At 44.4% G+C, this 12,057-nt stretch overlaps 1 protein-coding gene across 5 annotated transcripts in view; it reads left to right on the top strand.

Annotated features, from left to right (window-relative positions):
• NLRP13 (NLR family pyrin domain containing 13) overlaps nucleotides 1-12,057 on the top strand; it is a 103,409-nt gene that overhangs the window by 69,535 nt on the left and 21,817 nt on the right. For all 5 annotated transcript variants that reach the window (XR_008423384.1, XR_008423383.1, XM_019439159.2 and 2 more), the window contains exons 3-4: nucleotides 2,612-2,977; nucleotides 8,296-8,364. Coding sequence is in view for 3 of the 5 variants with exons in the window: in XM_019439159.2 (XP_019294704.2) it covers nucleotides 2,677-2,977; nucleotides 8,296-8,364 (370 nt within the window). In the remaining 2 variants the exon portion in view is untranslated. The remainder of the gene's footprint in view (nucleotides 1-2,611; nucleotides 2,978-8,295; nucleotides 8,365-12,057) is intronic.

Genomic DNA, 12,057 nt, shown 5'->3' with positions numbered 1-12,057 from the left:
TCTGAAATCCTCCAAAACAAAAAAAAAAACCCACAAAAAACCCCAACCCCCCCAAAAACAAAAAAACCCAACCAACCTAATCAACCCAAACAAAAAAAACCCCAAACCCCCCAAAAAACAACAAAAAACCATTAAAAAAAGTTATCATGCAGCGTGTACCTTTTTGTTACCTGTTCCCTTCTCCATGTAATAATTGTGAGAGGTGCGTGTGGTTTTATGTATTGCTGTACAGAATGACATTGTATGCGTGTAACACATTCCCACATTGGTGGACATTTGGTTCCTTCCAAGTGTGTGATAACCCTCGAGTAGAGCCTCTGTAGACACTCTTGTTCATGTCTGTAGGACATGCGCCTGGAAGGGGAATTGAAGAACCTGTGTGCATGTAGCTCAGGGACATGTCACCAGGCAGTTGTACACAATGGCTGTATCTTTTGTTTTTCTTTCTTTTTTTTTTTTAAAGTTTATTTATTTTGAGAGCAAGAGGAAGTGCGAGCAGGGGAGGGGCAGAGAGAGAATCCCAACCAGGTTCCACACCGTAAGCAAAGAGCCCGTTGTGGGGCTCGATCCCACAAACCTGAGCTGAAATCAAGAGTCAGACACTCAACTGACTGAGCCGCCCAGGCAGCCCCCACAGTGACCGTATCTTTTTACGTGGGTGTCCTGGCTTCACGTCAGTGACCACACTGGAAGTCAGCCCTTACCATTCTAGCTCCTCCAGTTGGGGTCTAGAATTACCTCATTGTGTATTTAATTATCTGATGAGTTCTATTCATGGGTCATTTGGATAACTTCCTCTGTGAGATGCCTCTTGAAGTGTTCTGACTATTAGTAAAAGTAGGATGTTGTTACCACAGTTGTTGGAGACAGTGTTCTGTACATACATATCAGGTCAAGTTGGTTAATGATGTTCAAATATTCTATACCTTATGCTTTTTTCCTGTCTATTCCCTTATGATGGAGATCTGTGGTGAAATCTCCAATTATTTTATTTCCCTTTTTGCTTTATGGATTTTGAAGCTATATTATCAGGTATGTAAATATTTAGACCTGCTCTATCTTCCTGCTGGACTGGTCTTATTATAAAATGTCCTCTGCATTCAGTGATAATTTTGCCTTTAATGTATTTAGGTAATGTTATCGTTAAACTTGTTTCCTTATGGTTAGGGTGTGCACACTGCACTTTTTCACATTAATTTAAATGTTATGTGCTCTGACACTTGTCATGTGCCTTTTATTTTTATCCAGTTTGACATAGTTTTCTTGAGTCACTATTTATCCCATGTATGTTTCTGTAGTTGCCAGCACATTGGGGTTTTGCTCTATCTTCTTGGTACTTTTTGTTTTTAATTTTTTAAATTTTTATTCATTTTTGAGAGAGAGTGAATGGGGGGGGGGGGTGGGCAGAGAGAGGGAGACACAGAATCCGAAGAAGGCTCCAGGTTCTGAGCTGTCAGCACAGACCCCAATGTGGGGCTTGAACCCATGAACCGTGAGATCATGACCCGAACTAAAGTTGGACACTCAACTATCTGAGCCACCTAGGCGTCCCAGTGTGTGTGTGTGTGTGTGTGTGTGTGTGTGTGTGTGTGTGTGTATGTATGTATGTGTGTGTGTGTGTGTTAAATAGGCTTCATGCCCCACATTGGGCTCTCTGCTCTCAGTGCAGAACCCACTTCAGATCCTCGGTCTCCCTCTCTCTCTGCTCCTCCCCCATGCACATGTGTTTTCTTTCTCTCGCTCAAAAATATTTTAAAAATAGAAGATAACATACAGTGTAGTGTTAGTTTCAGGTGCACAATATAGTGATTCAACACTTCATACATCACCTGGTACTCATTACAACAGGTACACACCTTCATCCCCATCACTTATTTCCCTCATCCTTCACCCCCTCCCTTCAGGTGACCATCAGTGTGTTCTCTATAGTTAAGTCTGTATTTTACCTTCATTTGTAAAGGACATTTTCATGAGACATAGAATCTAGGTGGGCGGTATATTTCTTTTCACAGCAATTTATTTTTTTTTATTTTTAGTTTTTTAAAAAATGTTCATTTAATTTTGAGAGACTAAGAGCACAAGTGGGGAAGGTGAAGAGAGAGAGGGAGACTCAGAATCCAAAGCAGGCTCTAGGCTCTGAGCTGTCAGCCCAGAGCCCGAACCAGGGCCTGAATTCACAAGCCATGAGATTGTGATCCGAGCTGAATTTGGATGCTTAACCAACTGAGCCACCCAGGCACCCCTTTTTACAGCAATTCAAAGATGTCCTTTCATTTTCTCTTTTATAAAATAGAGCTGATTGATGTACCTGTGTGTCACTGGTGGTTTAGAGAATGAAATGAGAGTGAGCGACCACGGTGTGGAGTAAGTGTTTGGTATTGCTTATTCCTTCTCATGTGCCAGGTGCTGCTCTAGGCACTGGTCACGCAGCCAAGAACAGACAACATCTCTGTCCAGAGGGCATGCACGGTCTTACAGAGGAGAGCTAGAGAAGTACACAAACACAGATAGCAGGAAGTGCTCCTGGGAGAAGATAGAATAAGCGTGTCGATGAGTTTTGGAGGAGGTGCAAGTCCTGGCTTAAGGTTTCAACTCCCTTTCTTCTCTACAGGTTCTGTTTGTGCTGTGGATGTAACACTTGTTGGCCAGAGCTAGAAATCCTGCGTGTTCAGCAAGATGACCTCCTCGGCGAACATCTATGTCGACGATGGTTCCTATAATAAGCTTCTGTCCTACCTGATGGGCCTGGATCAGCCTCAGCTGGAGGAATTCAAGATCTGCCTCCAGTCCTCACAGCTGCTGCTTGGGAACTTCCAGCAGATACCCTGGGCAAACTTGAAAGCCATCGATCCCACTAACCTGTTGTGTCTGTTGAGTGAATACTTTTCAGAAAGGCAGATCTGGGAAGTGACCCTCAGCATCTTTGACAACATGAACCTGACTTCACAGTGTACAGAAGTTCGAGCGATGATGAATGGTGAGTGGGTCCGTAGGAAGGATGGATAGATGGGGGCAGGGATGCAGACGGGCATCGACCTGCTGCTCCTGGGAGCTGCTGGACTTTTATGGGATCCTGCCAAAGTGCTAGTCTATTCCGTAACAAAGAATCTCCCTGCTGGGCTATGAAAGTTTCAGGTAAAGGGATAACAGCTACAAAGACTTGGAGCCCTAGCCTGGGAGGGAACGGGAGTTGACGATCCGAAGCAAAAAGAGGAAAGTGAGAGGCACACTCAGTCGTGTCACAAGCCTTCTTTTCAAAATATAAATTTGTTCCCATGCTGCTGTAGTATTGGGCAGTGATTTGAGCATAACAGGCATTTCACGTTTGCGTATGCAGATATTTTTTTTATGCAAGGAAAACCCTAGGTACATGCAAATGAAACAAAAAACTGCACCCAGCTGAGTGGAGCTGTGAAGCAATATACCAAATGCACATGCACATATACACACCTCAAGTATCTACCGGCTTCCTAAGTTTTGGGTACATGTGACTCACGCTTACTGCCCGATTTCATTTTTTAAAATACAACTTATTGCCAAATTGGTTTCCATACAACACCCAGTGCTCCTCCCAACAGGTGCTCTGCTCAATGCCCATCACCCACTTTCCCCCCTCCCCCACTCCCATCAACCCTCAGTTCTCAGTATCCAAAAGTCTCTTAAGGTTTGCCTCCCTCCCTCTCAGTAACTTCCCCCCCACCCCTTTCTCCCTCCATGGTCTTCTGTTAGGTTTCTCAGGATCCACGTATGAGTGAAAACATATGGTATCCGTCTTTCTCTGCCTGACTTATTTCACTCAGCATAATACCCCCCAGTTCCATCCCCATTGCTGCAAATGGCAAGATTTCATTTTTTTCCCATCTTACTGCCTGATTTCAGATCACACTCTTTCCACTTCACAAAACCTCACAAACTACAACACTTCCCACACCTGCAAGCAAACGTCAGGCTCCCCCACCCCTACAGTGCATGCTGTGTTTATGGTGGTGTTGCAGTAGCTAGCTAGCTACCTAGTGTGGCATTGTATCCTGCAGTATTTATAATAGTTGTGATGTGTTTCATAACTAGTTAGCAAGTGTAAAACTGTGCTGTTTTTGTTTGTTTCTTTTTTTTTTAATGAATGTATTCCTGATCTCATTTTCCTATGAAAATAAAAACCCGTGTGGTTTTTATCCAGTTTTCTCTCTGCGGTGAGTCTTAAGAGTTCTTGATGGCAGACCTGGCTGCCTCTGAGACCTGTAAAAAAAAAAAAAACAAAACAAAAACAAAAAACCAAAATTACTGGGGCGCCTGGGTCACTCAGTCAGTTGGGTGTCCGTCTGACTCTTGATCTTGGCTCAGGTCATGATCTCCTGGTTGGTGGGATCGAGCCCCACATTGGACTCTTTGCTGACAGCATGAAGCCTACTTGGGATTCTCTTTCTCTCCCTCTCTGCCCCTACCCTCCTTCCTCTCTCTTTCTCTAAACATTAAAAAAAAAAAAATAATCCTGACGTTTGCCAGTACTCGTTATGAGCCAGGCATTGACCCCAATGCCTCCTGTGAATTTGTACTTAGGACTTCCTTCTAAGGAGTGTGGTAACAACTGTCATTCCAGTTTTATAGACAGGCAACAGGCCCAGAGCTCAAGTGAGTTGCCCAAGGTCACAGAGCTGGTGACTTGAACCCAGGTAGCGGGTCTCAGAGGCTCTGTGCCTGACCATACACTGCTTCTCTTGACCCACAACGAGAGCATGGGTTCTCAGGAGTAGGGATGGGAGCTGGCAACATGATGTCTTCTGTCTCTGAGCTTTTGGCATTGGACATCCTGAGCCTGGAAATTCAGGCTCTGTATCTTCGGTGAGCAGGAGGATGGGGTGGGACTAGGTTTCCCTGTCCATACCTGCCCCTCCTCCCACCTCCCCCTTCATTTAAAATCCCTCATTTAGTCTTGTCTAGAATAGGCAGGTGTAGAGCAGAGAGCTAGAGGATGGGACCTTGTCTCCTTAAATCCTGTTGTAGACTGGAAACCCCAAAGGGAGGCATTTGCACAGAGGAGGACGCCCTTAAAGGAAGGATCTCCTTTCTGGTCACTGGTCCTGTGTGAAGGCTGTAGAGCCAGACCTGGCATGAAGAAGGGACCCCTTCTTCCTGGTCCTTCTTTCGGTCCCACTTGGCCTTCCAATGGGGTGTGGAGGATATGTCTGCAGCAGGGAAAAGCCCTAGACCACATCCAGCAACGTGGGAGACAATGAAAGGTCCTGTGGGCCAGGATAGCTTCTACTGCCCCTTGGCTCCCTCTTCTAGGAACTACAGCATAACAAGGTCTCTGTGCTTGAACGATGCTGTGGACTAGGAGTATGTGAATGCCTCTGTGTTGACGGGCACACACATGTGTCCTGTCTTTTGGGGGCTCTGGGTTTAGGAGCTCAGGTTCTAGAGTCAGATTGCCTGGGTTCAAAGACTGGTCCACGTAAGCAACTATAACCCTGGGCAAATTAGTTACCACTGGGCCCCTGTTCTCTCTTCTTGAAAACCAGACCCCACATAAGAGTGAAAACATATGGCATCTGTCTTTCTCTGTATGACTTATTTCACTTAGCATAACACTCTCCAGTTCCATCACGTTGCTACAAAGGGCCATATTTCATTCTTATTGCCACGTAGTACTCCACTGTGTATATAAACCACAATTTCTTTATCCATTCATCAGTTGATGGACATTTAGGCTCTTTCCATAACTTGGCTATTGTTGAAAGTGATGCTATAAACATTGGAGTACAAGTGCCCCTATGCGTCAGCACTCCTGTATCCCTTGGGTAAATTACTAGCAGTGCTATTGCTGGGTCATAGGGTAGATCTACGTGGATCCTTAACAGAAGACCATGGGGGAGGGGAAGGGAAAAAAAAAGAGAGGGAGACAGCCAAACCATAAGAGACTGTTAAAAACTGAGAATAAACAGGGTTGATGGGGAGTGGGAGGGAGGGTGATGGGCATGGAGGAGGGCACCTGTTGGGAGGAGCACTGGGTGTTGTATGGAAACCAATTTGACAATAAATTTTATATTTAAAAATAAACATATATAAAGAGAAAACCAGGCCAACTGTACCCACCTCTGAGTTTCTAGGATGAGATTCTTAGAAGGCACTGGGCTCAGAGAAAGTTCTCCCACATCTGTTTATCTTTGGGGTAGTTTTTTCTAGATTCCAGGTCCTAGGTTTTTTTTTTTTTAATTTTTTTTAACGTTTATTTATTTTTGAGACAGAGACCGAGCATGAACGGGGGAGGGTCAGAGAGAGGGAGACACAGAATCTGAAACAGGCTCCAGGCTCTGAGCTGTCAGCACAGAGCCGGATGCGGGGCTCGAACTCATGGACCATGAAATCATGACCTGAGCCCAAGTCGGCCGCTTAACGGACTGAGCCACCCAGGTGCCCCTAGGTCCTAGTTTTGAGGACGATGCTGGATGGGCAGTATCAGAACCAGGAATATCTTTGCCCTCTCCCTGAACATCCCTTCTGTCCTACCCAAGACCATCTCAACAGATTTTGGGTAGGTGAATCTGTAGTACAACAGGCTTTCCTAGAGAGACAAAAGGAAGTCAAATGGGTGTGTGTGTGTGTGTGTGTGTGTGTGTGTGTGTGTGTGTGTGTGTGTTTTCTTTATACAAAGGAATTGGACTCAAATTCTAGGCTGTTTTCTTGGAAGAGCCTGCCTCTTTTGACAGGTGGCCCCAGCAAGATCTAGAGCCTTGAATTTAATGTGTCAAAATATAGATTGTGGCAGCAAAGCTATAACCTACAAGGATTCCATCACTGGGTTTATGTGCAAGAGAAGAAGGGCAATATGTCATGTAGTTGGTGTACAAATAAATGGAACCAGTGGTGAGGGATGATCTCAGACTACTGAGCTATGCTCCTTGAGACTCAAATTCAGGTTCCCGTTGCTAGGAGAGCTGGTCTAACCCTGGACAGACCCTGCAGGCAGGCTCTATGGGGCTCCACAGAACTGGGACTTTTTTGGCCAAGACCTCCTTGGTGGAGAGTGATGGGTCGTGGTTCTTCAAAGCAACATGGGAGCATGAGGAGGAAGCCAGGACCCAGCTGGCTACCCAGACCAAGTCCTGCAAACCTTGACAACCAATGGAATTATAAATATTAGATCCATGTTCTCTGTAGAGCCACATCCTTTTCAGGGCATTGGCTCATAACTAAGCACCGGGCAATGGAATCTGAATTACTACTGTGTGACTTAGACACAGAAGGGCCCTTTAGCTCATGAGGAATGGGGCATTCAGAGTGGTTTTGTGAAACCCATGGAGGGAGGTTTAGGTTAAAACCCAATTCTTTGTGTCTTTTTTTCTTAACAATATTTAATCAATAGAAAGCTTTTAAGAATTTGGTATAGTTAATGATCGTACATAGAAGCAGTCAGGATACCAGTTTATATTACATTTTTTAATGTTTATTTTTGAGAGAGAGTGTGAGCAGGGGAGGGGCAGAGAGAACGGGAGACACAGAATCTGAAGCAGGATCCAGGCTCTGAGCTGTCAGCACAGAGCCCTATGTGGGGCTTGAACTCATGAACTGCAAGATCATGACCTGAGCCAAACTCAGATGTTTAACTGACTGAGCCACCAGGTGCCCCTACATTTTTAATATTTGAAAACACTAGAATTCTTTTTTTTTTTAAAGTAGGTTCCATGCCCAATGTGGGGCTTGAACTCAAGCTACAATGTGGGGCTGAGATTAGGAGTCACATGGTCTACTGACTGAGCCAGCCAGGCACCCCTTGGTACTTTTATTTCTGTAGTACTCTGGTATCCAGAAATATTGGAGTGGCTTTTCTGTGCTGGGTCTTGTTCTACATACTTGGGATAAATCAGTGAACAGAGGCTAGCCACCCGTGTCCCTCCAGTGGGGGAGGTGGGGAGAGAGGTTCTGAATATGAGAAATGTGTAGACCACACGGCATGTTAGGAGTTGACGAAATTGGAAGAGAGAAAGGTGAAGGAGGAGAGCCTCGGGTGTGGGCTGTAGAGATCAGTTGCAGTACTAATCAGGACTGTCCAGCACTGTTGAGCTAAAATTTGAGCAAAAACTCAGGTGAGGTAGTGATCCATGTGGGTGTGGGGAGGACAGCATTCCTGACAGGGGATGGCTGCGTCCAAAGTACTTGAGTGGATGGAGCTGGAGGATGAGATTCCTTTGGTCTCTTCAGTCCCAGGCTTACCAGTTGGCCCTGTGGAGAGAGCATCTGTCACTGGTCATTTACAGCCTGGGTATCTCAATATCCCACCATCACTGTTTATTGCAGAGCTAGCACAGACACAAGGATCCCAAGATCCAAGCCAAGAAGAACCAGAGGTGCCAGAAGAAGAAAAAGGTTTGTATGCTACTTGGTGGTGATGATGGACAAATTGCTTGATGGGGCATCCATTTTACTGGGTCTATAATTGCCACCTTCTCTCAATTGTTCATCACTTTACAACATGCGAGAAATTCACCCCTCCCAACCTCGTCTTCCACTACTGCTTTTTTTCCCCCTCATGTTTGTTTATATATTTTGAGAGAAAGAGAGTGTGCATGAGCAGGGGAGGGGCAGAGAGAGAGAGAGAGGAGGGAGAATCCCACGCAGGTTCTACACTGTCAGCACGGAGTCTGATGTCATGAACTGTAAGACCATGACCTGAGCTGAGATCAAGGGTTGGATGCTCAACCAACTGAACCACCCAGGCGCCCCCACTGCTGTTGATTGAATGATAAGTTAGCATAAACTGGATAACTTCTCTGACTCCGCTCTCCAGTTCTTAGATACCAGTGTCTGTTTCTGGACTTTTCATTAATAGGTAACTGTGTTTTGTTTTGTTTTGTTTCGTTTTGTACCCATTGATTGTGGGAGACTTCGATGTTGAAAAAGTAATATACACAGTTAAGGAACAGGCGAGGTTTTACCAAATAGATGTACCAGTATATGATCCAGAAAGAATCATGGAAACTTAAAACTTGGGCAAAAGGTTGACGTTTCTCATTACATCACTTGAGTTCTATTCTGTAGAAGCCACCCCCTGCCACTCTGGGTTGCCACTTTCATTATTTCTCTGCTCAAACAGGATTAACATACACTGCAATCTCTTAGTTTTTCAATCAATTATCATGGTAGGTAAATATCTCCCTTCTCCAATTACTTACTTTTGTGGAGGAAAAGATTCTCAGTGTTGGGGATATAAACCAATGCTGAGCCACATAATCCATCAGGATCATGTGCTGTATTTGTCTTTCAGAGCTGCCGTAATAAATTTTCACAAACTGGGTGGCTTAAGTAACGGAAGTTAACTCCCTCACGGTTCTGGATTAGTCCAAAATCAAGGTGTCACCAGGGCACCTTGAGGGGACCATCCATCTTTGTTTATCCAGCTTCTGGTGGCATTCCTGGGCTTGGGGCTGCATCCCACCAATCTCTGCCTCTGTGGGCACATGGCCACCTCCTCTTTTGTGTCACAAATCTCTCTGTCTCTTGTGAGAATACATTTGATTGCATTTAGGGCCATCCAGGATAAATTCCTCCCCTCAAAGTTGTTGTTCTTTTTTAAATATTTATTTATTTTTGAGACAGAGAGCATAAACGGGGGAGGGTCAGAGAGAGAGGGAGACACAGAATCCGAAGCAGGCTCCAGGCTCCAAGCTGTCAGCACAGAGCTCAACGCGGGGCTTGAACTCATGGACCATGAGATCATGACCTGAGCCAAAGTCGGACGCTTAACCGACTGAGCCACCCAGGCGCCCCTCAAGGTTCTTAATCACATTTGCCACATAGGTTCTAGGGATTAGGATGTAGACATAGCTGTGTGTGTGTGTGTGTGTGTGTGTGTGTGTGTGTGTGTGTGTGTGTGTGAGAGAGAGAGAGAGAGAGAGAGAGCGAGAGCGAGAGAGAGACACGGTTCATCCCATTACACATAGCTTTTGGAGAGAACCATTTCCTGTTTTTGTTTGAGCTAATAATTCCTTTTTAAACTTTCCATGCAATTATTATAATCATCCCCGAATTCTTTGGGGAGTATAATGCAATCGGATGTAACAAGGAACCCATCAGCTGCGTCATCACCATTTCTAGACAATTCCTGAAGCCGTCCATCTTTCCCTAGTCTGTATCCACTAGCACCTACCTCCCATCCTGGGACTTCATTTAATCTCCGTTTCCATTTTCTATTCTCAAAAGGTGCCATCCCCTTTTCCCTGGGTTCCACATCTGTCTTTCTCATGGCTATTCCAGGGGACCCATTTTATAATAACTTAGAAAAGTCCGTATGAGGTAATATCTTTGAGAGTTTGCCTGATTGGAAATTTTCTCTAGTACGCTACTTGATGAATTGCTTGGGTGTAATTGTCCAGTTCAAGAGCCTTTCTCTCTGTGTTTCTGGTGTTCCAATGTCCTCTAGTGTCCACTGTTGATAAATCTTTATTTTTTTTTTTACATTGTTTATATATGACGTATCTTTTACACTATGAAAGCTTAGGGCGTCCTCCATCCCTGTGTTCTGAAATGTCATGGGGTAACTAGGTTTTGGGTTCTTTTTTTTTTTTTAATATTTATTTATTTTTGAGACAGAGAGCATGAGCAGAGGAGGGTCAGAGAGAGAGGGAGACACAGAATCCGAAACAGGTTCCAGGCTCTGAGCTGTCAGCCCAGAGCCTGATGCGGGGCTCGAACTCACAGACTGCGAGATCATGACCCGAGCCGAAGTCGGATGCCCAACCGACTGAGCCACCCCTAGGTTTTGGGTTCTTATCCCCTCAATTGGATTGGATACCAAGCAGGACATGTAAATGTAAAAAAACCTGTGCTCTTCTCTCAAATATTCTTGAGTTAGCTCTTTGACATTAGTTGTTCCTTCTCTGTTCTTTTTCTGAAACTCTAATTAGGTGTTGTGTTTCCTGGGAGTAACCTTTAGATGGTAACTTTTTAAAACAAAACTCATTTTACTGTTTTTTTACTTAAGTGTAGTTGACGCACAATGTTACATGAGTTTCAGATGTACAGCATAGTGATTCGACAAGTTTATACATTATCCTGTGTTCACAAGAGTAGCTACCATCTGTCCGAATACATCTTTATTACCATTGACTTTATTCCCTGTGCTCTGCCTGTTATATCCCCCACTCCTTTACCTATTTTGCGCATCCTCCAAATGTAACGTTTTAATCTCAAGCAACTATCTTTGTTCTTGTTAAACTCATCTGAAAGATTACTTCAACTTTCTATCATACCTTCCATGAAATCTATTTCATCAATAATATTTTTTTAACGTTTTATTTATTTTTGAGCACAAGCAGGGGCGGGGAAGAGAGAGGAGGACAGAGGATCTGAAGCAGGCTCTGCACTGTCAGCACAGAGCCTAATGTGGGGCTCGAGCTTATGAACCTGGAGATCATGACCTGAGCTGAAGTCAGATGCTCAACTGACTGAGCCTTCGAGGTGCTCCATCAATATTTTTAATGTCAAAACTCTTAACTCTATTTCCCCTTATTGGTGTCTTTTTAAAATAGATGTAGTATGGGATGCTTGGGTGGCTTAGTTTGTTAAGCATCCGGCTCTTGATTTTGGCTCAGGTTGTGATCTCATGTTTTGTGAGTTCGAGCCCCACATCTGGCTCCGTGCTGGTGGTGTGGAGCCTGCTTGGGATTCTCTCTCTCTCTCTCTCTCTCTCTCTCTCTCTCTCTCTCTCTCTCCTCAAAACAAATAAACTTAAAAAAATAAAATAGATGTAATATCTTTTAAAATATATTTTTTACAACTTTTGGGGAAGTTTTTGGTTCCTAGATTTGTTTTCTGGTTTGAGTAAAGTGGTTATACAAACAAATATAAATGGTACAGAGTGCTTAATATTCTAAATTTTTTCCTATATAACCAATTCTGCAAAGGTAACCAACTTAGAAACTATGTGTTTATGGGGCACCTGGGTGCCTCAGTCGGGTAAGCATCAGTCTCGATCTCGGCTCAGGTCATGATCTCACAGTTCATGAGTTCCAGCCCTGCATTGGGCTCTCCACTGACAGTGTGGAGCCTGCTTGGGATTCT

The sequence above is a fragment of the Panthera pardus genome, unplaced genomic scaffold (assembly GCF_024362965.1).
Source record: "Panthera pardus isolate Hobbes unplaced genomic scaffold, ASM2436296v1 HiC_scaffold_18, whole genome shotgun sequence".
In the NCBI taxonomy this organism is placed as follows: Eukaryota; Metazoa; Chordata; class Mammalia; order Carnivora; family Felidae; genus Panthera; species Panthera pardus.
This window is presented reverse-complemented; position numbering and strand designations above follow the sequence as displayed.